At 40.2% G+C, this 24,626-nt stretch overlaps 1 protein-coding gene across 1 annotated transcript; it reads right to left on the bottom strand.

The window, feature by feature from the left end:
• Window positions 1-12,116: 12,116 nt before the first annotated feature.
• Window positions 12,117-13,387, bottom strand: LOC120043032 (gastrula zinc finger protein XlCGF17.1-like). Its single transcript, XM_038987765.1, has 2 exons — window positions 13,381-13,387; window positions 12,117-12,936 (listed from the first exon to the last, which is right to left on the bottom strand). Exons 1-2 carry the CDS (start codon window positions 13,385-13,387, stop codon window positions 12,143-12,145), a joined length of 801 nt encoding a protein of 266 aa, XP_038843693.1. The 3' UTR covers window positions 12,117-12,142.
• Window positions 13,388-24,626: the final 11,239 nt, after the last annotated feature.

Genomic DNA, 24,626 nt, shown 5'->3' with positions numbered 1-24,626 from the left:
TCAGTTTATTATGGACTAACAGTCTAACAGTTTAAAGGACACAACTCATGTTATTCTGGTTAAACAGTGGGAGACTAGTTGATTATGGACTAACAGTCTAACAGTTTAAAGGACACAACTCATGTTATTCTGGTTAAACAGTGAGAGACTAGTTGAGTTTCATATTGGGGCTAAATGGCTAATGTAATGATGCATTAAGCCATGTATATAATAATATATATACAGTACCAGTAAAACGTTTGGACACACCTACTCATTTAAGGGCTTTTCTTTATTTTTACTATTCTCTACATTGTAGAATAGTTATAATATCAAAACTATGAAACAACACATATGGAATCATGTAGTAACCAAAAAGAGTGTTAAACAAATCAAAATATATTTTAGATTCTTCAAAGTAGCCACCCTTTGCCTTCATGACATTCTTGGCATTCTCTCAACCAGCTTCACCTGGAATGCTCTTCCAACAGTTTTGAAAGAGTTCCCACATATGCTGAGCACTTGTTGGCTGCTTTTCTCTTCACTCTGCAGTCACTCTGCAGTCCAGGTCATCCCAAACCATCTCAATTGGGTTGAGGTTGGTTGATTGTGGAGGTCAGGTCATCTGATGCAGCACTCCATCACTCTCCTTCTTGGTCAAATAGCCCTTACACAGCCAATAGGTGTGTTGGGTCATTGTTCTGTTGAAAAACAAATGATAGTCCCACTAAGCGCAAACCAGATGGGATGGCGTATCACTTCAGAATGATGTGGTAGCCATGCTGGTTAAGTGTGCCTTGAATTCTAAATAAATCAGACAGTGTCACCAGCAAAGCACCCCCACACCATCACACCTCCTCAATGCTTCACGGTGGGAACCCAACATACGGTGGTAACTACACATGAGGAGATCATCCATTCACCTACTCTGTGTCTCACAAAGACACAGCGGTTGGAACCAAAAATCTCAAATTTGGACTCATCAGACCAAAAGATAGATTTCCACCAGTATAATTTAAATTGCTCGTGTCTCTTAGACCAAGAAAGTCTCTTCTTCTTATTGGTGTCCATTAGTAGTGGTTTCTTTCATAAATTCATCCATGAAGGCGTGATTCACGTAGTCTCCTCTGAACAGTTGATGTTGAGATGTGTCTGTTATTTGAACTCCGAAGCATTAATTTGTGCTGCAATTTCTGAGGCTGGTAACTCTAATGAACTTATCCTCTGCAGCAGAGGTAACTCTGGTCTTCCTTTCCTGTGGCAATCCTCATGAGAGCCAGTTTCATCATAGCGCATGATGGAATGTCGTTTCTAGTTGCTTATTTGAGCTGTTCTTGCCATATTGACTTGGTCCTTCACCAAATAGGGTTATCTTCTGTATACCACCCCTACCTTGTCACAACACAACTGATTGGCTCAAACACATTAAGAAGGAAATAAATTCCACAAATTAACTTTTAACAAGGCACACCTGTTAATTGAAATGCATTCCAGGTGACTACCTCATGAAGCTGGTTGAGAGAATGCCAAGAGTGCACAAAGCTGTCATCAAGGCAAAGGCTGGCAACTTTGAAGAATCTCAGATATATTTTGATTTGTTTAAACACTTTTTTGGTTACTACATGATTCCATTTGTGTTATTTCATAGTTTTGATGTCTTCACTATTATTCTACAATGTAGAAAATAGTAAAAAAAAAAATAAAGAAAAACCCTGAACTGAGTAGGTGTGTCCAAACTTTTGACTGGTACTGTATATGTCGATTGCTTTGCTCTTGGACGCCCAGAAGACAAGACTCGTCTGAAGGTAGTCCGGTACCAGTTTAATGAATCAATGGAAGTCTACAGTATTTAGAAGTTGTTTGGTGCCTAAAAAACAAGTTTAATATGTAAAATAAAATAGTTTGGTTTTTAGTTTTTTGGTTATTCATTGTTAAGCCTACAACATGTTTACATTTTCGGTCTGGTAGACATTAGTCGTATGGTGTATATATATTCAGTTGAAGTCGGAAGTTAACATACACCTTAGCCAAATACATTTAAACTCAGTTTTTCCACAATTCCTGACATTTAATCCTAGTAAAAAATTCCCTGTTTTAGGTCAGTTAGGATCACCACTTTATTTTAATAATGTGAAATGTCAGAATAATAGTGGAGAGAATTATTTATTTCAGCTTTTATTTCTTGCATCACATTCCCAGTGGGTCATTAGTTTACATACACTCAATTAGAATTTGGTAGCATTGCCTTTAAATTGTTTAACTCGGGTCAAACATTTCGTGTAGCCTTTCACAAGCTTCCCACAATAGGTTGGGTGAATTTTGGCCCATTCCTCCTGACAGAGCTGGTGTAACTGAGTCAGGTTTGTAGGCCTCCTTGCTCGCACACGCTTTGTCAGTTCTGCCCACAAATTTTCTATGGAATTGAGGTCACGGCTTTGCGATGGCCACTCCAATACCTTGCCTTTGTTGTCCTTAAGCCATTTTGCCACAACTTTGGAAGTATGCTTGGGGTCATTGTCCATTTGGAAGACCCATTTGCGACCAAGCTTTAACTTCCTGACTGATGTCTTCAGATGTTGCTTCAATATATCCACATAATTTACCTACCTCATGATGCCATCTATTTTGTGAAGTGCACCAGTCCCTCCTGCAGTAAAGCACCCCCACAACATGATGCTGCCACCCCCGTGCCTCACGGTTGGGATGGTGTTCTTCGGCTTGCAAGCCTCCCCCTTTCTCCTCCAAACATAACGATGGTCCGTTCTATTTTGTTTCATCAGACCAGAGGACATTTCTCCAAAAAGTTCAATCTTTGTCCCCATGTGCAGTTGCAAACCGTAGTCTGGCTTTTTTATGGCGGTTTTGGAGCAGTGGCTTCTTCCTTGCTGAGCGGCCTTTCAGCTTATGTTGATATAAGACTTGTTTTTACTGTGGATATAGATACTTTTGTACCTGTTTCCTCCAGCATCTTCACAAGGTCCTTTGCTGTTGTTCTGGGATTGATTTGAACTTTTCGCACCAAAGTACGTTCATCTCTAGGAGACAGAACGCGTCTCCTTCCTGAGCGGTATGACGGCTGCGTGGTCCCATGGTGTTTATACTTGCGTACTATTGTTTGTACTGATGAACGTGGTACCTTCAGTCGTTTGGAAATTGCTCCCAAGGATGAACCAGACTTGTGGAGGTCTCCAATTATTATTTTCTGAGGTCTTGGCTGATTTCTTTTGATTTTCCCATGATGTCAAGCAAAGAGGCACTGAGTTTGAAGGTAGGCCTTGAAATACATCCACAGGTACACCTCCAATTGACTCAAATGATGTCAATTAGCCTATCAGAAGCTTCTAAAGCATGACATAATTTTCTGGAATTTTCCAAGCTGTTTAAAGGCACAGTCGACTTAGTGCATGTAAACTTCTGGCCCACTGGAATTGTGATACAGTGAATTATAAGTGAAATAATCTGTCTGTAAACAATTGTTGGAAAAATGTATTGTGTCATGCACAAAGTAGAAGTAGACTTGCCAAAACTATAGTTTGTTCACAAGAAATTTGTGGAGTGGTTGTAAAAACGAGTTTTAATGATTCTAACCTAAGTGTGTGTAAACTTCCGACTTCAACTGTATATATGATACAGCACACTGGCTGGTTTGTGTGTGGATCTGGGAAGAGGGGTGTGTCTGTGGCAATCCACTGATGTTTGGCGTGTAGCACTTTGGCAGTGCTTGCTGGGACTTGTAGTGCAGTCCATCGCGGGCGGTATGCAAGCGGGCCAAACTGAATTAACCAAAATAATTGCATGGGCCGGATAGACATGTCACAGGCCGGATTGGGCCTGCGGACCTTGTGTTTGACACGTGCTCTAGATAGTCTGTTTCCCCAGTCATCTGTGATAATAATTCACAGACAGTGATGATGTCATCTGTAATTATAATTCACAGACAGTGATGATGTCATCTGTAATAATAATTCACAGAGAGTGATGATGTCATCTGTAATAATAATAATTCACAGACAGTGATGATGTCATCTCACGGGGACTTACAGTTTGTTGCCATCTTGCTGCAAGTCTCTTTCAGGACATCCACCTCTCCCTGGGAGAACTGACAACTGTTCTTAAGGTCTTGGACCTCTCTGGTCAGATCGTCCCTTCTTTTGTTAGTTGAGTCCACCAGTATTTGGACGAGGCTCTTGAAGCTATTTTCCTGTTGCTGTAACGATTGCTTGTAGACATATTTTTGTTGATGTAAAAGATCACGTACCTGTCATAGTTAGACACTGTTCTCTCTATTCCTCCAACCCTTCTTTAACTTTGGGCGGCATGATGGATGCAACGTAGGCTAACGCTGGTACTCCACACAATTCCAGCCAGCACAGCTCGTAAAGTCGATGGAAACCGCAACAAACAAAAGGAATTTAAATATCCACAAGCACAGTACTGAGGCTAACCGCGTTACGGGATCCAAATTAAACAGGCTAGTAAACAAAAATGTTTAAAAGGAAAAATGTTTAAAACTTTCAAAACTTTCTAAACGACAGACAGTTGACCAATTGAGTTCACGTTGCGTCACGAAATCCCTTCTAAAAACCAGTCAAGAAAATCTGCCTATTTTCCTCGAAAGTACATAATGTCACGATTTCAAAGCTTTACTATATTACAGAGGAGTTAATTATCACACATCTCTGAAAATATGTTGTGCTTCTTGTTCACGTAGGCTAATTCATGCTGATGGTATTTAGAATGTTATTTAGAGTGTTATCTAGAATGTTATCTGGAATGCTATTTAGAATGCTATTTAGAATGTTATCTAGAATGCTATTTAGAATGTTATTTAGAATGTTAGTTAGAATGGTATTTAGAATGTTATCTAGAATGGTATTTAGAATGTTATCTAGAATGGTATTTAGAATGTTATCTAGAATGGTATTTAGAATGTTATCTAGAATGGTGCTGCATTGGAAAGCAGACGTTTTAAGGGCTCCTGACCAATTGTGGTATTTTGTGTATTTTTTTAACGCTGATCATAACTTTTTTTGGGTACATAATGTTTCCACCATCATTTCCTTTATGACCAAAGAGAGCTTATAGACATCAGAACAGTTTTCACTAACCTTGATTTGGATGAAGACTTCTACAACAGCCTATCGACCTAACACTCGGGGTCAGCCCTTATAGCCATTGACTCTTGAAGAATATAACTTATAAATGCATCAAATGTTTCAACTCTATTTCACCATCAGACACCAAAATATAAGCTTGTATAATCCCACTGTTGGTAAATTAACACTGTACAGCCTCGAAATCTGGTTAAAACTATAATTTTGACCTTATGGACGGCCAGTCCTTGTATTCATAGTGTAGTGAATTCTGGGGGTTGCCCTGAGCGAGACTCAAACCTGGGTCCAGCGACTGTCAAGCCAACACCTTATAACTGTTATGCCAAGATGTCTGAACTTCTTGACGAGGTCGCTAGGTGTTGGGTTACGGTTGATACAATAGCTTTCTCTATGAATTTCAGAGTGGTTACATTTCTCCAGCCCCCACCCCTCAGCTGTTTACCAAACCAAGTCTCAGGGCAGCCATTTTGTTGCTATTTAAAACCTAGGTTGTCCCTTTTTTTTTGTATCTACCAATCTGCAGTTGAAACAATAACAAAGCTGTCATTCCACCATTGTTTAGGTAATAAGAAGATGGGGCTGGAGAAATGTAACTACTCTCAAATTCATAGACAGACCTATGGATGCAAGGACTGACCATCCATGATATCAACATTATAGTTTTAACCATGTTGAGGCAATACAGAGTTGATTTACATTGTTTCTAAATATTGGGGTAAAAAAAGCTTATTTGGGGTTCTGATGGGGTACAACAGTTGAACTAAGCTCATGAGGCATGTGTTATATTCTTCAAGAATCAATGGCTATAAATAAATCATTTAAAAGTCCCAATATGGATGTAGCAACTGCAGATTTCCCCTTTAACACCACACATCGGTTCAACAACTGCAGAGTTTGTGACTCTGTGTTTAAGACAGTACTTACTAGTGTTAATCAGGGACCGGTTTCTCAAAACCATCTTACTGCTATGTTCATCATTTGAACCATTGGACGCCTTAAGTTGCGTTTGGGAAACTGGGACCAGATATCCAGTTTCCTCCTCTTCTTCCTCCTCCTCCTTTTTCGATGTGACAGTCATCTCCCCCTTCTCCTCTTTCACTCTAAAAACTCCATCCTCGTCTTCGGTAACAGCCTCAACCTCTACTTGTTTTTGTATTGTAACATCCTCCTCTTTCTCTCCCTCCTCTTCTTTTACTGTAACACCCTCCTCCTCTTTCACTCTGAACGTGTTTTCCTCTTCTTTCACTGTAACGTCTCTCTCTTCTTCTTTCACTGTAACAGCCTCACCCTCTACTTGTTTTTGTATTGTAACAGCCTCCTCTTCCTCCTCCTCTTTCACGAGAGTTTCTTTCTCCGTCCAGCAGACGTTCTCTTCTGTAGCAGGAGGAGAGTAGCTTAGTGAACTCATGGTCGGAGATGTTAGCTAGCTAGGCTAGTGCTAACTTAAGAAGCCAGCTAGCTAACTAATAACAACAACGTAAATATGACATTAAATCGGATAACTAACTTGACGACAGAAGTGGGTTTAAAACACAGTGGCTCTACGGAAGCATCTAAAGCTTTATTGGTTCGTCTATTTTGGCTAGCAAGCTACCGAGGTGGCTGACCAACTGTTGCTAATGTTGAAAGATGCGTTCCGTCCACTAGATTATACGTCACACTAGCAGCAATGCCTTAAAGTCTCATACCGCCATCTGTTGACTGGAGTGGGTAACGCAGTTGAGTAAAATGAATATTTAATTTTCAGACAAAAAGTTAAAGTGTAGGAATCATGAGTTTTTACCCACCAATGAAACAACACAGTGTTCTGATACTAATACTCTAATCTAATACTTAGTAACTTAGTTGTAGTCACGATATGGCTACCTATGAGGACAAACAGTTGTGTTTTTGCGTTATTACATATTTATTAACTTATTTCCGGATATCTTCTAAACCGCCCACAATACACTATTTCTCAACGTCATATTGATTTACTCTGTGCTACCGAGGTCGTATGCCAGCGTCAGCCACACCCAGAGGTGTAAAGTACTTAAGTAAAAATACTTTAAAGTACTACTTAAGTCGTTTTTCTGTACTTTACTATTTATATTTTTGACAACTTTTACCTTTACGGCACTACATTTCTAAGAAAAATTATGTACTTTTTACTCCATAAATTTTCCCTGACACCCAAAAGTACTCGTTACATTTTGAATGCTTAACAGGATAGAAAAATGGTCCAATTCACGCACATCAAGAGAACATCCCTGGTCCTCCCTACTGCCTCCTATCTGGCAGACTCACTAAACCATCTGGTTTGCTTAATAGAAGGAATTTGAAATTATTTTGACTTTTACTTTTGATGCTTAAGTACATTTAAAACCATTTAAAACAATTTTCCTCAAGTAGTATTTTTCTTGGTGACTTTCACTTTAAATGTTCTAATAAGGTATCTTTACTTTTACTCAAAATATTTCTACAACTAACCCAAGATAGACCAGAGCCTGTCGTTTCCAATGGGACAAGGACATCCCTGCCGGCCAAACCCTCCCTAACCCGGACGACGCTGGGTCTCCTGGTCGCGGCCGGCTGTGACAGAGCCTGGACTCGAACCCAGAATTTCTATTGGCACAGCTAGCACTGTGATGCAGTGCCTTAGACCACTCGGGAGAAAGTTTAGAATTATTTAAGGTAAGGTTTAGTAACTGAAAGTAATCAGACTACATTAGTGAGTTTGGGGAATCCAACAGTTACGTTACTGATGACACTTTTAGACAGGTAACTAGTAACTAACAGATTACATTTAGAAAGTAACCTACCCAACCCTGGATACAGTATATAGGTCTCTCCATGGGTGGGAGATGGACATTTAAGATGATCAACACTCTCTTTATATTACTGACTTGTTGACTGACTGATCCACTCATCCTTCCATCCCTCCTCAGCCTTCCTCTCCTCTGAGGACCCAGTGAGGGTGGAGCTCAGTCAGAGAGCTGTTGAGGGAGTGATTAGGAAGAACACTTCTACAGCCAGAGAGGTGAGAGGTCACACAATTCTCCTGTCTGGTGTCCTGTGTGAACGTAAGTATGCTCCCTCGAATTCTCCCATCTCTCTCTCTCTAGGAGGACCTGAGCCCTAGGACCATGCCCCAGGATTACCTGGTCTGATGACTCCTGGCTGTCCCCAGTCCACCCTGTTGTGCTGCTGATCCAGTTTCTGCTGTTCTGCCTGCAGCTATAGAACCCTGACCTTTCGTTTCAGTAGTTGAATCCTTTGATGTATTGTTGATTTCAACATTTTTCATTTTCAACAAAAATGCACTGGGTTGGTTGAAAAGTGATACTAAACTATTTTCATATTAAGATGGACCAAGATATATATGTTGCTTTTGCACATATTTGTGCATTGATTTTGCAAGAGTCTGATTGGTCAGTCATTGGGTTAATTTGTTTTACAATATGTTCAAATTAAATCAAGCTTTATTTAAATGTTATATGAAATGTAAATATGATGAAATAACAAAACCAAATGTACAACCATTTAGTTAATATGTATTAGAAATAATTCTATTAATGAATTAATTATGAGAAAAATGTATCTTTTGTCAGAATGAATGTTTGAAATATGAGTAGGTGATCTGAGACATGCTTCTTCAGTAGTGGAATAAAGACAATTAGCACTTGGATGTTGCAAAGAAATATTGGAGTGATGTAGGATTGTTAATAAAATTGATTATAGACCAATGTATTATACTGCGTCCATGTGTTTAGGCTGCAAGTACGTTGAAATTAAGTTGTTTTCAAGTCATTGAAACAACGACCTGAAAATATATTTTTAAAACCGAACATATATTGAACGTCGGGCATTGTCTCTTTTCAACAACATTTTGCTAGGTGGGATAGCCCCAATGTCAAAACACAGTTTTAACGTGTCCAAATCAAAAACCAATATGCAGAAACAGTTTGTGATATTGAAAACCTAAACATAAAATGTGCAATATACACAAACATCTGCCACTATAGCAATCATATTACTTGTATTTCATTTTTATAAACGAGCATCTTATAAATTGCGCAAGCACCAAAAACACTGTTGTTTTGACAACTGGCACTAAATCGATTAGGGGGGAAATCAGGTTGTACGTGCTGTTGAAACTAACACAACTAAAAAAACACATGGAAATGGGAGATATATTTTACCTCACTGGTTAGAGGACAACCTGCAGAAGACAGTCAGCTACATTTTGGAGTGATGCATTTAAATGTAGGGGTCCCCAGAGCGAAGAGAAACGTAACACTTATTTGTCATCACTCATTGCACGAGAGGGGAGAGATTAGGTTGCACGTCCTGTTAAAACTAACAGCTCAAAAACCACACGGAATCAGGATTTAATGTGTACAGTCGTGGCCAAACGTTTTGAGAATGAAACAAATATTAATTTCCAAAGTTTGCTGCTTCAGTGTCTTTAGATATTTTTATCCGATGTTACTATGGAATACTGAAGTATAATTACAAGCATTTCATAAGTGTCAAAGGCTTTTATTGACAATCACATGAATTTGATGCAAAGAGTCAATATTTGCCGTGTTGACCCTTCTTTTTCAAGACCTCTGCAATCCGCCCGGGCATGCTGTCAATTAACTTCTGGGCCACATCCTGACTGATGGCAGCCCATTCTTGCATAATCAATGCTTGGAGTTTGTCAGAATTTGTGGGGTTTTGTTTGTCCACCCGCCTCTTGACGATTGACCACAAGTTCTCAATGGGATTAAGATCTGGGGAGGTTCCTGGAGAAAAAGAAACGCACACCTATTTAGGCGAGGTGCTGGCTAGCGGAGTAGAAAACATGAAAATAAAGGAGAGCCGCACACTCTAGGAGCTCAGATGCAAAATGTTTATATCCAACATTGACAGCCAAGCTATCTTCATCAGGGTATAATCACAAACACTGCGGGATGACTCGTTTATATAGTGTCAAAAGACACACAGGTGTCTGTAATCATGGCCAAGTGTGGCCTAATATCATTGGTTAATTCTCAAATATAAAAAATGGCATACAAAGAACAGCATACAAAAAAACTAATGGATAGCATACGATCATAGATTCGTTTTAGACTACACAAGCTTACAAATAATTACAATGGCAAAGTCACAATAATCACAAGAATGGCTTCAGATCAAAGTCTACGTTGAGACCGAAGGGAGCAAGGGTCTTTAAGTTAAAGATCCAGGCAGCCTCTCGTTTTAACAATAAATTATCAAGGTCACCCCCTCTCCTAGGGAGGGTGACATGTTCGATGCCAATATTACGCAGAGACGAAATCGAGTGGTTTGCTTCCAAAAAGTGGGCCGCAACTGGGTAAGTCAAGTTTTTGGACCTAATGGTACCAATTCGCGCTTTGTTTTACCCACATCATTTTAACCACAAGGACAAGTTATAAGATAAATAACTGCCTTAGTGGAGCACGTGATAACACCTTTGATTGGGATCTGTTTCCCTGTTTGTGGGTGTTTTAAGGATCTACATTTATAAGTGCCATTGCATTGAGCACAGCCATTACACTTGTAATTTCCATCCAGTAGGGGTGCAAATAGACATTGTTCAGTAATATCTTGGGGTGGTGAATCAGAGTGTACCAATTGGTCTCTGAGTTTCCTGGCCATGGACCCAAAATATCAATATTTTGTTCCCCGAGCCACTAGGTTATCACTTTTGCCTTATGGCATGGTGCTCCATCATGCTGGAAAAGGCATTGTTCGTCACCAAACTGTTCCTGGATGGTTGGGAGAAGTTGCTCTCGGAGGATGTGTTGGTACCATTCTTCCATTATTCATGGCTGTGTTCTTAGGCAAAATTGTGAGTGAGCCCACTCCCTTGGCTGAGAAGCAACCCCACACATGAATGGTCTCAGGATGCTTTACTGTTGGCATGGCACAGGACTGATGGTAGCACTCACCTTGTCTTCTCCGGACAAGCTTTTTTCCGGATGCCCCAAACAATCGGAAAGGGGATTCATCAGACAAAATGACTTTACCCCAGTCCTCAGCAGTCCAATCCCTGATGTTTTTCCTGGAGAGAAGTGGCTTCTTTGCTGCCCTTCTTGACACCAGGCCATCCTCCAAAAGTCTTCGCCTCACTGTGCATGCAGATGCACTCACACCTGCCTGATGCCATTCCTGAGCAAGCTCTGAACTGGCGGTGTCCCGATCCCGCAGCTGAATCAACTTTAGGAGACGGTCCTGGCGCTTGCTGGACTTTCTTGGGTGCCCTGAAGCCTTCACAACAATTGAACCGCTCTCCTTGAAGTTCTTGATGATCCGATAAATGGTTGATTTAGGTGCAATCTTACTGGCAGAAATATCCTTGCCTGTGAAGCCCTTTTTTGTGCAAAGCAATGATGATGGCATGTGTTTCCTTGCAGGTAACCAAGAATGACAGAGGAAGAACAATGATTCCAAGCACAACCCTCCTTTTGAAGCTTCCAGTCTGTTATTCGAACTCAATCAGCATGACATAGTGATCTCCAGCCTTGTCCTCGTCAACACTCACCTGTGTTAATGAGAGAATCACTGACATGTCAGCTTGTCTTTTTGTGGCAGGGCTGAAATGCAGTGGAAATGTTTTTCTGGGATTCAGTTCATTTGCATGGCAAAGAAGGAATTTGCAATTAATTGCAATTCATCTGATCACTCTTCATAACATTCTGGACTATATGCAAATTGCCATCATACAAACTGAGGCAGTAGACTTTGTGAAAAATGTATATTTGTGTCATTCTCAAAACTTTTGTCCACGACTGTACATCCCTGGTTAGAGGACAACTTGAAAACAGCCAGCTACATTTTGATTCAAGTGGGTCACCGACGAGATAAGTGTAACGCAACACTTTTTGTTAATCACTTAATTTACATTTGTTTGTATTTTGTAATTGTCCTCTTTCATTTCAGAACCTGGATTTTCCCCCTGATGAGGCTAGTCTTCATATCACACTGATATCAATAGAACAGGGTGAAAATGTTTAGGGTTCTACATTGAGACATTTTATTGATGTTATGAAACAACTCATTCATGTATGTATTTTCTGATGTCTGATCAGAGATCTTTTACCAGAGTATCTCTTCCCACATTGATTACAGCTATATGATTTCTCTCCTGTGTGTGTTTTCTGGTGTGCAGTCAGCTGGCTAGATGAAACAAAACTTTTCCCACATTGATCACAGCTATAACATTTCTCTCCTGTGTGTATTCTCTGGTGTACAGTCAGCTGGCTAGATGAAACAAAACTCTTCCCACATTGATCACAGCTAAAAGGTTTCTCTCCCGTGTGAATTCTCTGGTGTGTTTTCAGGCTGCTTGGAACATTAAAACTTTTTCCACATTGATCACAGCTATAAGGTTTCTCTCCCGTGTGAATTCTCTGGTGTGTTGTCAGGCTGCTTGGAACATTAAAACTTTTTCCACATTGATCACAGCTATAAGGTTTCTCTCCCGTGTGAATTCTCTGGTGTCTTTTCAGGCTGCTTGGAACATTAAAACTCTTCCCACATTGATCACAGCTATAAGGTTTCTCTCCAGTGTGTGTTCTCTGGTGTGTTTTCAGGCTGCTTGAAACATTAAAACTATTCCCACATTGATCACAGCTATAAGGTTTCTCTCCTGTATGGATTCTCTGATGTCTTTTGAGGTCTGCTGAAGAGGTGAATCTCTTCCCACAGTCAGAGCAGCAGTGAGGTTTCTTCCCTGTGCGTTTCCGCTGCTGTTTCTTGAGGAGTTCTGATGTGGAGAGAGTCTTCTCTGCCTCGCCAGCTTCATGATGTTGTTGAGGCTCCCCAGAGGATCCACGGTAGTCACGCCTCTCTCCTGTGTGAACAACAAAGTCAGACAGAAGATTAAAGGCCCCAGTAGCAGAAATCCACTGTTTATTTTAGCTAAAAGGTGATGCCCATGATGTTGTGTACAAACTTATTTGACAATTGTCTTAATAAGACCAGTCAAGTGAGCAACAATAGCTATATTTAGTCTTATTCTTTTCACCTTAGTCGTAAAGTGGATGATTGTAGGCTAAAAATAAGTGTTTAAAGTTGCTAAAATCCTAAGCAGTGTGCCAGGCGACTTTTGGTCACCAATACAGGCCCCTTTCTGTGTTTGCTAAAATTGCCGTACGAGGGCGATGTGCACACAATTTGGTTGCAGAAACTCCTCCCTGCTAAAGCAGAAACCGCTAGTTATGGATGCAGTACATCTGCCTGGAGCAAAAATGGTGGGCGAAGATTTAGGTTTTTCACAAGGTATTCTGAATATTACCACACATAATCAGAGCAAGATCAGGAGTGCTACTCAAGGAAACTCACATTAAGCTCTGGTGTCGCTATTCACAAATTCCCCACCGTGGGGGAACACTCAGGGAAGATCTCATAGAATGACAGCAAAAATAGCCTCCATTTCACTATTTTTGGATTAATGTCCTGCATTCAATCCAATATATATGTTTGTAATCCTCACAATTCAACTGCTTTATACTTTAAAAAAACACTTCAACCAGTAAAATGCTCTTTGGCTAGCTTTGCTACCAGCCTAGCATTAGCATTCAAGCTAACAACTTATGTGTCCAAAATAGGTATTTTGCAACAATCACAACCAAATATTATCTTAGCGACTGTTCAAGCAACAATCAAGACAACAATTGTAAGCCTATGAGAAGCCCAAAAGTATTTTTCTTTAGAAGTAATAACCTGGTAATCTAGTTCTAAGTTAATCCAGTTCTAAGTTAATGATATCAAGCCCAACTGCCTGTAAACACACAGTTCAAAGTTAATTATTTCAGGCCCAACTGCCTGTAAACACACAGTCTAGTTCATAGTGAATGATGGCAGGCCCATGTAGCAAATGGCTTGTTTGTTTTAAGGCCTACTGTAGCTCTGATTGGCTACAGAGCACCGGTCTGTGTAGACTCTGGTCCTGGACGAGACAGATGTTTTATCAGGTTGTATTTACTGCAGAGTCTATTAATTCTCCGAACACACGGCCGCTTTCCCACTCTGTTGATATAGAATGTCCACAAATGCCTTAGAATGTTTGGGAATTAAGTATTTTAAGAATGTATGAAAACATGAAAATGACAGCCATAACTTCACCTAACAACAACATAGACCTACTGTAGGACCCATAACTTCACCTAACAACAACATAGACCTACTGTAAAACCCATAACTTCACCCAACAACAACACAGACCTACCGCAGGACCCATAACTTCACCTAACAACAACATAGACCTACTGTAAAACCCATAACTTCACCCAACAACAACACAGACCTACCGCAGGACCCATAACTTCACCTAACAACAACACAGACCTACCGCAGGACCCATAACTTCACCTAACAACAACATAGACCTACTGTAGGACCCATTACTTCACCTAACAATAACATAGACCTACTGTAAAACCCATAACAATAACATAGACCTACTGTAGGACCCATAACTTCACCTAACAACAACACAGACCTACTGTAGGACCCATTACTTCACCTAACAATAACATAAACCTACTGTAGGACCCATAACAATAACATAGACCTACTGTAGAACCCATAACAATAACATAGACCTACTGTAGAACCCATAACAATATCATAGACCTACTGTAGGACCCATAACTTCCCCTAACAACAACATAGACCTATACATTATAAACTAGGGCTGACAATCGCACATTATAAACTAGGGCAGACAATCGCACATTATAAACTAGGGCAGACAATAGCACATTATAAACTAGGGCAGACAATCGCACATTATAAACTAGGGCAGACAATAGCACATTATAACCTAGGGCAGACAATAGCACATTATAACCTAGGGCAGACAATAGCACATTATAACCTAGGGCAGACAATAGCACATTATAACCTAGGGCTGACAATAGCACATTATAACCTAGGGCAGACAATAGCACATTATAAACTAGGGCTGACAATAGCACATTATAAACTAGGGCATGACAATAGCACATTATAAACTAGGGCAGACAATAGCACATTATAAACTAGGGCATGACAATAGCACATTATAAACTAGGGCAGACAATAGCACATTATAACCTAGGGCAGACAATAGCACATTATAACCTAGGGCAGACAATAGCACATTATAACCTAGGGCTGACAATAGCACATTATAACCTAGGGCAGACAATAGCACATTATAACCTAGGGCTGACAATAGCACATTATAAACTAGGGCAGACAATAGCACATTATAACCTAGGGCAGACAATAGCACATTATAACCTAGGGCAGACAATAGCACATTATAACCTAGGGCTGACAATAGCACATTATAAACTAGGGCAGACAATAGCACATTATAACCTAGGGCAGACAATAGCACATTATAACCTAGGGCAGACAATAGCACATTATAACCTAGGGCAGACAATAGCACATTATAACCTAGGGCAGACAATAGCACATTATAAACTAGGGCTGACAATAGCACATTATAAACTAGGGCAGACAATAGCACATTATAACCTAGGGCTGACAATAGCACATTATAAACTAGGGCAGACAATAGCACATTATAACCTAGGGCAGACAATAGCACATTATAAACTAGGGCTGACAATAGCACATTATAAACTAGGGCAGACAATAGCACATTATAAACTAGGGCAGACAATAGCACATTATAAACTAGGGCAGACAATAGCACATTATAAACTAGGGCTGACAATAGCACATTATAACCTAGGGCAGACAATAGCACATTATAAACTAGGGCAGACAATAGCACATTATAAACTAGGGCAGACAATAGCACATTATAAACTAGGGCAGACAATAGCACATTATAAACTAGGGCAGACAATAGCACATTATAAACTAGGGCAGACAATAGCACATTATAAACTAGGGCTGACAATAGCACATTATAACCTAGGGCAGACAATAGCACATTATAAACTAGGGCAGACAATAGCACATTATAACCTAGGGCAGACAATAGCACATTATAAACTAGGGCAGACAATAGCACATTATAACCTAGGGCAGACAATAGCACATTATAACCTAGGGCTGACAATAGCACATTATAAACTAGGGCAGACAATAGCACATTATAACCTAGGGCAGACAATAGCACATTATAACCTATGGCAGACAATAGCACATTATAAACTAGGGCAGACAATAGTACATTATAACCTTGGGCAGACAATAGCACATTATAAACTAGGGCAGACAATAGCACATTATAACCTAGGGCAGACAATAGCACATTATAACCTAGGGCTGACAATAGCACATTATAAACTAGGGCTGACAATAGCACATTATAAACTAGGGCAGACAATAGCACATTATAACCTAGGGCAGACAATAGCACATTATAACCTAGGGCAGACAATAGCACATTATAAACTAGGGCTGACAATAGCACATTATAACCTAGGGCAGACAATAGCACATTATAAACTAGGGCAGACAATAGCACATTATAAACTAGGGCAGACAATAGCACATTATAACCTAGGGCTGACAATAGCACATTATAAACTAGGGCTGACAATAGCACATTATAACCTAGGGCAGACAATAGCACATTATAAACTAGGGCAGACAATAGCACATTATAAACTAGGGCAGACAATAGCACATTATAAACTAGGGCTGACAATAGCACATTATAAACTAGGGCAGACAATAGCACATTATAACCTAGGGCAGACAATAGCACATTATAACCTAGGGCAGACAATAGCACATTATAACCTAGGGCAGACAATAGCACATTATAACCTAGGGCTGACAATAGCACATTATAACCTAGGGCAGACAATAGCACATTATAACCTAGGGTTCCCGACTAAAACCAATCTGGGTGGACCGAGAGTCGTCTGTTCTTTCGGTCAAAATTTTAAAACTTGTCTTTTTCCATCTATAGAAACATCCTATGTTTGAATAAAATCTACTATATGTAGACTACTGAGCTTGTCTGATGCTTTAAGCACTGTGATTACAAATTTAGAAACACAAATGACTCAAGAAGAAAATAACCTAAAAACACACTTTGTTTACTTGCTGTTTGAGGAGAAGAAAAAAATAGTTTTTGATTGACAGGAGCACTAAAAAACAAAATACAATTATTAAATTGACAAAACCAATAAACGGAATGAAATAAACCAACATGTTTCTCACCAGTGTAGCATAGGTTATAAGCTCTGTAAACATAGGTTATTATCTCTGTAAACAACGTGTCCACTCTGACAATGAGAACGGTAAGACTGGAATAGTAATACATGGCATTAACAGAAGTTACCGTCACCAAACAAAACACTGTAGACGATACATGATGGGAATTAATGGTAAATGTAGAACTGGTGATCAAGGGGGTTGAGTTCAGATTCCCTTAAGGGAGAAACAATGGTTTATTATCCTATCACTTCCTCTTCCTGTCAGACCATAGAAGATGTTTGGATTGGAGAGAACGAGGAGATTCTAAATTGGAGTATATATATATTTGGTGGAAACGTGATGTCTGAATTACAGCTGTATTGACCCTCTGAATTAAACTTAGTTAAGCTTTTTACTGTTGAGTCATTTACTCTGAGAAAATTAGAACCTAACCTCCTGCCCAATGTATGACCATTGCAGAGACACATATGTCCCTCAGATTACACAGACCCACAAAGAAAGAAGCAAATCACATTTTGATAAACCCCTACTAGGTGTGCCATCACAGCAGCAATGAAAAGGGGCACCATTGTAAATACAACCTACATATATATATATATATACTGAACAAAAATATAAACGCAACATGGAACAACTTGAACGATTTTACTGAGTCACGGATGGAGGGGGGGGGGGGGGGCTTGATATATTGAGGAGGGGCTTATTGATCGTCACCATTTCTGTTTAAATGTGTTTGATGTGTTGTCCTGAAATGAACCAGCTCTATCTTAATGAAACTATGGAATTTATTTGCTGCCAACAAGCAAGATAAAATCATTTGAAAGCAGCATAGGACAAAATGTTTTTCAGATATGCTTTTAATGGGGACAGTATAGGCTCGTTATAGCTTGTCTCAGGGGTAGGTTCTGTTTTGTAATCTGAATGGTTGGATTCTTACTATAAAAGCCAGCAGGAGGGAGACCCACCTGCATCACAGGAAGAGAGCAGGTACCACTGTCCAGAGGCCTCCTCTCTTCCTCTGTAGTACGCTAGTAGTGGTGGTGGTGGTAGTAGTGGTAGTATTAGTAGTAGAAGTAGTGGTGGTGGTAGTAGTAGTAGTGGTAGTAGTGGTAGTAGTAGTAGTAGTAGTGGTGGTAGTAGTAGTAGTAGTGGTGGTAGTAGTAGTGGTAGTAGTAGTGGTGGTAGTAGTAGTAGTGGTGGTAGTAGTAGTAGTAGTAGTAGTAGTGGTGGTAGTAGTGGTAGTAGTGGTGGTAGTAGTAGCAGTAGTGGTGGTAGTAGTTGTAGTAGTAGTAGTGGTAGTAGTAGTAGTGGTGGTAGTAGTAGTAGTAGTGGTAGTAGTGGTGGTAGTAGTAGTAGTAGTGGTGGTAGTAGTGGTAGTAGTAGTGGTGGTAGTAGTAGTGGTGGTAGTAGTAGTGGTGGTAGTAGTGGTAGTAGTAGTAGTGGTAGTAGTAGTAGTGGTGGTAGTAGTGGTGGTAGTAGTAGTAGTGGTGGTAGTAGTAGTAGTAGTAGTAGTGGTGGTAGTAGTGGTGGTAGTAGTGGTGGTAGTAGTAGTGGTGGTAGTAGTAGTGGTGGTAGTAGTGGTGGTAGTAGTAGTAGTGGTGCTAGTGGTGGTGCTAGTAGTGGTAGTATTAGTAGTAGCAGTAGTGGTGGTAGTAGTGGTGGAAGTAGTAGTAGTAGTGGCGGTAGTAGTAGTAGTAGTAGTAGTAGTGGTGGTAGTAGTGGTGGTAGTAGTAGTGGTGGTAGTAGTAGTGGTGCTAGTAGTGGTGGTAGTAGTAGTAGTGGTGCTAGTGGTGGTGCTAGTAGTGGTAGTATTAGTAGTAGCAGTAGTGGTGGTAGTAGTGGTGGTAGTAGTGGTGATAGTAGTGGTAGTAGTGGTAGTATTAGTAGTAGTAGTGGTAGTAGTGGTGGTAGTAGTAGTAGTAGTGGTGATAGTAGTGGTGGTAGTAGTGGTGGTAGTAGTGGTGGTAGTAGCAGTCTACACAACGTCATCATCTCCATGGCTTCTTCTCTGGCGAGCTCTCATTGGCTATTTCTGATCACCGTTCTCAAAACATGTCATTGCACATCTCACCACTAAAAAAGCATTGCATATTTTGTGCAGATAAAATCAAACATGTTTTGAAAATATCGGGACGTCTGGAACTGCTCAAAGACGTGATCAGTAGCCCTCAGATTGTGTCTCTGACCAGCTCACATTAAAACGTGTGTCGGTGACGGCCGCACACCCCGAGCAGGAAACGACATGGGGATTTTGTCTCCGATCACAAAAACTTGTCTGAGACAGCTAAATCGGGGACAGAATCATGTAGTCTACACCTGGCATGTACACGCCCCTTCTTGTACTGTGCCGTCCCCACAGCCTCCGCAGTGAATTAGGCCAGTGAGAATCAGACACATGTCTCTTGGGCCATAAAACAGATATATATATGTGCGACTGCTCAACAGTCGATCAAACAATCAACCAGTCGACTAAATGGGGTCAGACATTATAACCATTGATTCTTGAAGAATATAACTTATAAATGCCTCAAATGTTTCAACTGTCTTACCCCACCAGAAACCAAAACATAAGCTTGTTAAACGCCACTGTTTGTAAACAAACACTATATAGCCTGGAAACCTGGTTAAATTATCATTTTGACCTCATGGATGAATTCTAGAATATACTATATATCCTAGAAACCTGGTTCAACTATCATTATGACATCATGGATGAATTCTAGAATATACTATATATCCTAGAAACCTGGTTCAACTATCATTATGACATCATGCATGGCCAGTCGTTGTATTCATAGTGTAGTGAATACAGGGGGTAGCCCTGAGCTGGACTCAAACCTGGGTCCAGCGACTGTCAAGCCAACACCTTATAACTGTTAAGCCAAGATGTCTGACCTTAACGAGGTCACTAGGTGTTGGGTTAAGGTTGCTACAATAGCTTTCTCTATGAATTTGAGAGTGGTTACATTTCTCCAGCCTCCATCCCTCAACTGTTTACCAAACCAAGTCTCAAGGCTGACATTTTTTGTTGTTTAACTCCTAGTTTGCCCCTTTAAAAAAGCCACATCAATCAACCAATATGCAGTTCAAATAGTAACGAAGCTGTACTTCCACCACTGTTTTGGTAATAAGATGATGGATGGGGCTGGAGAAATGTAACTACTCTCAAATTCATAGACAGACCTATGGATACAAGGACTGACCATCCATGATATCAACACTATAGTTTTAACCATGTTGAGGCTATACAGTGTTGGTTTACATTGTTTCTAAACATTGGAGTAAAAAAAGCTTATTCTGGGTTCTGATGGGGTACAACAGTTGAACTAAGCTCATGAGGCATGTGTTATATTCTTCAAGAATCAATGGCTATAAATAAATAATTTATAAGTCCAAAAATGGATGTAGCATTGCATATTTCCCCTTTAACACCAAGCATCAGTTCAACAACTGCAGAGTTTGTGCCTCTGTGTTTAAGAGAGTACTTACTAGTGTTAATCAGGGCACGGTTTCTCAAAACCATCTTACGGCTAAGTTCACCTTTAGAACCATTGGATGCCTTAAGATGCGTTTGGGAAACTGGACCCAGATATCCAGTTCCCTCTGCTTTTTCCTCCTCCTTTTTCACTCCAAAAACTGCATCCTCCTCTTCCGCTTTCACTCTGAACGTTTCCTCCTCTTCTTCCTTCACGGTAACAGCCTCACCCCCTACTTGTTTTTGTATTGGAACAGCCTCATCTTCCTCCTCTTTCACAACAACGTTCAGCCACAGACCCTCTTTCTCCGTCCAGCAGACATCTTCTTTAGCAGGAGGTGAGTAGCTTGGTGAACTCATGGTCGGAGATGTTAGCTAGCTAGGCTAATGCTAACTAAACCAGCCCGCTAGCTGACTAATAACAACAACACCGTACATTTGAAATTAAATCGGATAACTAACTAGACGACACAAATGTGTTTAAAACACAGTGGCTAATATACACGAAAGCGTCTGAAGAGCTTTATTGGTTCGTCTATTGTGTCTAGCAAGCTACCGAGGTGACTGCTAATTGTTGCTGCTGTTGAAAGAAGCGTTCCGTCCACTACATTATACGTCACACTAGCAGTAACCAATGAAACAACACAGTGTGGTTAAAAACTTAGTAACTTAGTTGTAGTCACGATCTGGTTTCTTATAAGTACAAACAGTTATGTTTTGGCGTTATTACGTATTTATGAACTTATTTCCGGATATCTTCTAAACTGCCCACAATGCACTATTTCTCAACGTCATATTGATTTACTCTGTGTAACCGAGTTCCTATGGTAGTTAGCTCAAGCTGGCCAACGTCAGCCACACGTCATGCTCTTCACAGACTGCGTGGCCAAATATTTTTTTATAACTAACCCAAGATAGACCAGAACCGGTCGTTTCCAATGGGAGCAAATTAATCATAGTGGGCAGAGCCAAGCACAAGCAAGAGAGATCCTATTGGCGTGTTTTAGCAGCTATTTGCATATGTTCGTTAGGGAACGCCTACTGTGTGAATTCGCCCTTGCACTCCTTTTAACGCAATTTTGTCAAAAGGTCAAAGGTCTAGAAAACGCACTACACTCTGTTTGTTGCCGATTCTAGTTGTGGAAACCGAAAACTGTATTGAGATCAAACGTTTAATCGATGAGAAAATGTGCAGAATGTTGGACAAAATCCATCTCAGTCTCATCTTTTCACTGGGCTTACTCATCACCATATTTGGTAGTGGGTGTGTAAAAAGTCCATCCTGCTCCTCTCCTCTCTACCGAACGTCCCCCTTACAGTCCCTTCAGTTTCACTTAAGTCTAAAAAAAATATTAAACAAATCAAAATATATTTTATATTTGAGACTTCAAAGTAGCCACCTCTTTGCCTTGATGACAGCTTTGCAGACTCTTCTAAGTCACAACAATGTAAGGTTAGGCATTAGGGTTAGCAGTATGGTTAAGGTTAGGGTTAGCAGTATGGTTAAGGTTAGCATTAGGGTTAGCAGTGTGGTTAAGGTTAGGGTTATTTAGGTTTAGGCATTAGGCATTAGGGTTAGCAGTGTGGTTAAGGTTAGGTTTAGGCATTAGGGTTAGCAGTATGGTTAAGGTTAGGGTTAGGCATTAGGGTTAGCAGCGTGGTTAAGGTTAGGGTTAGGCATTAGGGTTAGCAGTATGGTTAAGGTAAGGGTTAGGCATTAGGGTTAGCAGTATGGTTAAGGTTAGGTTTAGGCATTAGCGTTAGCAGTGTGGTTAAGGTTAGGGTTCAAATCGGACTGGTTAGGAAGAACACTTCTACAGCCAGAGAGGTGAGAGGTCACACAATTCTCCTGTCTTATCTGGTGTCCTATGTGATCTTAAGTATGCTCCCTCTAATTCTTCCATCTCTCTCTCTCTCTCTTTCTTTAGGAGGACCTGAGCCCTAGGACCATGCCTCAGGACTACCTGGCCTGATGACTCCTGGCTGTCCCCAGTCCACCTTGTCGTGCTGCTGATCCAGTTTCTGCTGTTCTGCCTGCGACTATAGAACCCTGACCTGTTCACCGGACAAGCTACCTTGTCCGGGACCTGCTGTATTCGACCATATCTCTCTCTACCGCACAGAACATGACATGAGCAGAGCTGTGGGAGACCACCTCAAGCCCCTGGTAGAGCCGGGGGTGGTGTTTACCACTCCACCAGCAGAGCTGTGGGAGACCACCTAGAGCCCCTGGTAGAGCCGGGGGTGGTGTTTACCACTCCACCAGCAGAGCTGTGGGAGACCACCTCACGCCCCTGGTAGAGCCGGGGGTGGTGTTTACCACTCCACTATCAGAGCTGTGGGAGACCACCTAGAGCCCCTGGTAGAGCCGGGGGTGGTGTTTACCACTCCACCACGCCTTCAGCAGGCTGGAAAAGTGGGATTGATCTGTTTGATCCATTTGTCTGTTTCAGTTTTCAGTAGTTGAATCCTTTGACGTATTGTTGATTTCAACATTTATTTTCAACAAAAATGCACTGGATTGGTTGAAAAGTGATAAACTGACATACATACACAATTTTGACATAGTATAAATTCAGTATATCTTTGTTAAAGGAATTTTATTTCCTATGTTTATCAACCAATTCAATTAAAACACTCTGCCCATACATAAGAATTTGTAAGATAATTATCAGCATTAAATGGACAGAAACCAGTCTTAAAATCAATCAATCAATAGCGTTTATTCTCGAGAGTACTGATCATAATACATTTTACATCAGGTTATATAATAAAGATGATGTCATAGGTTTTAATGTCCATCCTCCTCTAGAATACAATGGCAGTATAGTTTGCGTTCTCATTACTGTCTGCCACCTGTTAAACTATCTGCAACCAACCCAAGGTCCCTCCCTGGGTAGAGACAGAATGTCCTGTAAGGAACACAGCATTCCAGCCCGTCTGAAGATAACTCCATTCTTTCTAATAAGGAACACATAATATTCAGCATTATGATTATAATAAGTTTCATTCATACAGTAACATCTAAGTCAAATGTATACATATTTTAGTCATTAAACACAAAAATCCCATAACAATCTTCCACTGTCTTCCATGCTGAGATGGACCAAGATATGTGTTTCTTTTGCACATATTTGTTAATTGGTTTTGCAAGAGTCTGTTGATTGGTAAAATCATTGGGTTAATTTGTTTTACAATATGTTCAAATTAAATCAAGCTTTATTTAAATCTTACATGAAATGTAAATATGATGAAATATCAAAACCGAATGTACACCCATTCGTTAATATATATTAGCATTAATTCACTTAATGAATTAATGACGAGAAAAACACATCTTCTGTCAGAATGAATGTTTGAAATATGAGGTGATTTGAGTCATGCTTCTTCAGTTGTGGAATAAAGACAATTAGCACTTGATGTGTAAAAACTGGTGTGATGTATGAATGTTCATAGACCAATTTATTAAGTTGAAACAATGACCTGAAAAATATATATTTTTAAAACCGAACGTATATTGGACGTCGGGCATAGTCTTCTTTTCTATCATATTACTTGTATTTTTTTTAAACGAGCACCTTATAAACTGCACAAGCACCAAAAACGCTGTTGTTTTGACAAGGAGCAATAAATCACTGATATCTATTAGGGGGGAAATCAGGTTGTATGTGCTGTTGAAACTAACAGAACTAAAAAAAACACATGGAAATGGGAGATATCTTTTAGCTCACTGGTTAGATAATCTGCAGAAGACAGTTAGCTACATTTTGGAGTGATGCATTTAAATGTAGGGGTCCCCAGAACGAAGAGAAACGTAACACTTATTTGTCACCACTCATATCGATATCATGTTGAAATCAATTGTGCCGAGT

The sequence above is a fragment of the Salvelinus namaycush genome, unplaced genomic scaffold (assembly GCF_016432855.1).
Source record: "Salvelinus namaycush isolate Seneca unplaced genomic scaffold, SaNama_1.0 Scaffold84, whole genome shotgun sequence".
In the NCBI taxonomy this organism is placed as follows: Eukaryota; Metazoa; Chordata; class Actinopteri; order Salmoniformes; family Salmonidae; genus Salvelinus; species Salvelinus namaycush.
Note: the sequence above shows the minus strand (reverse complement) of the source record. Positions and strands in the feature narration are given on the sequence as shown.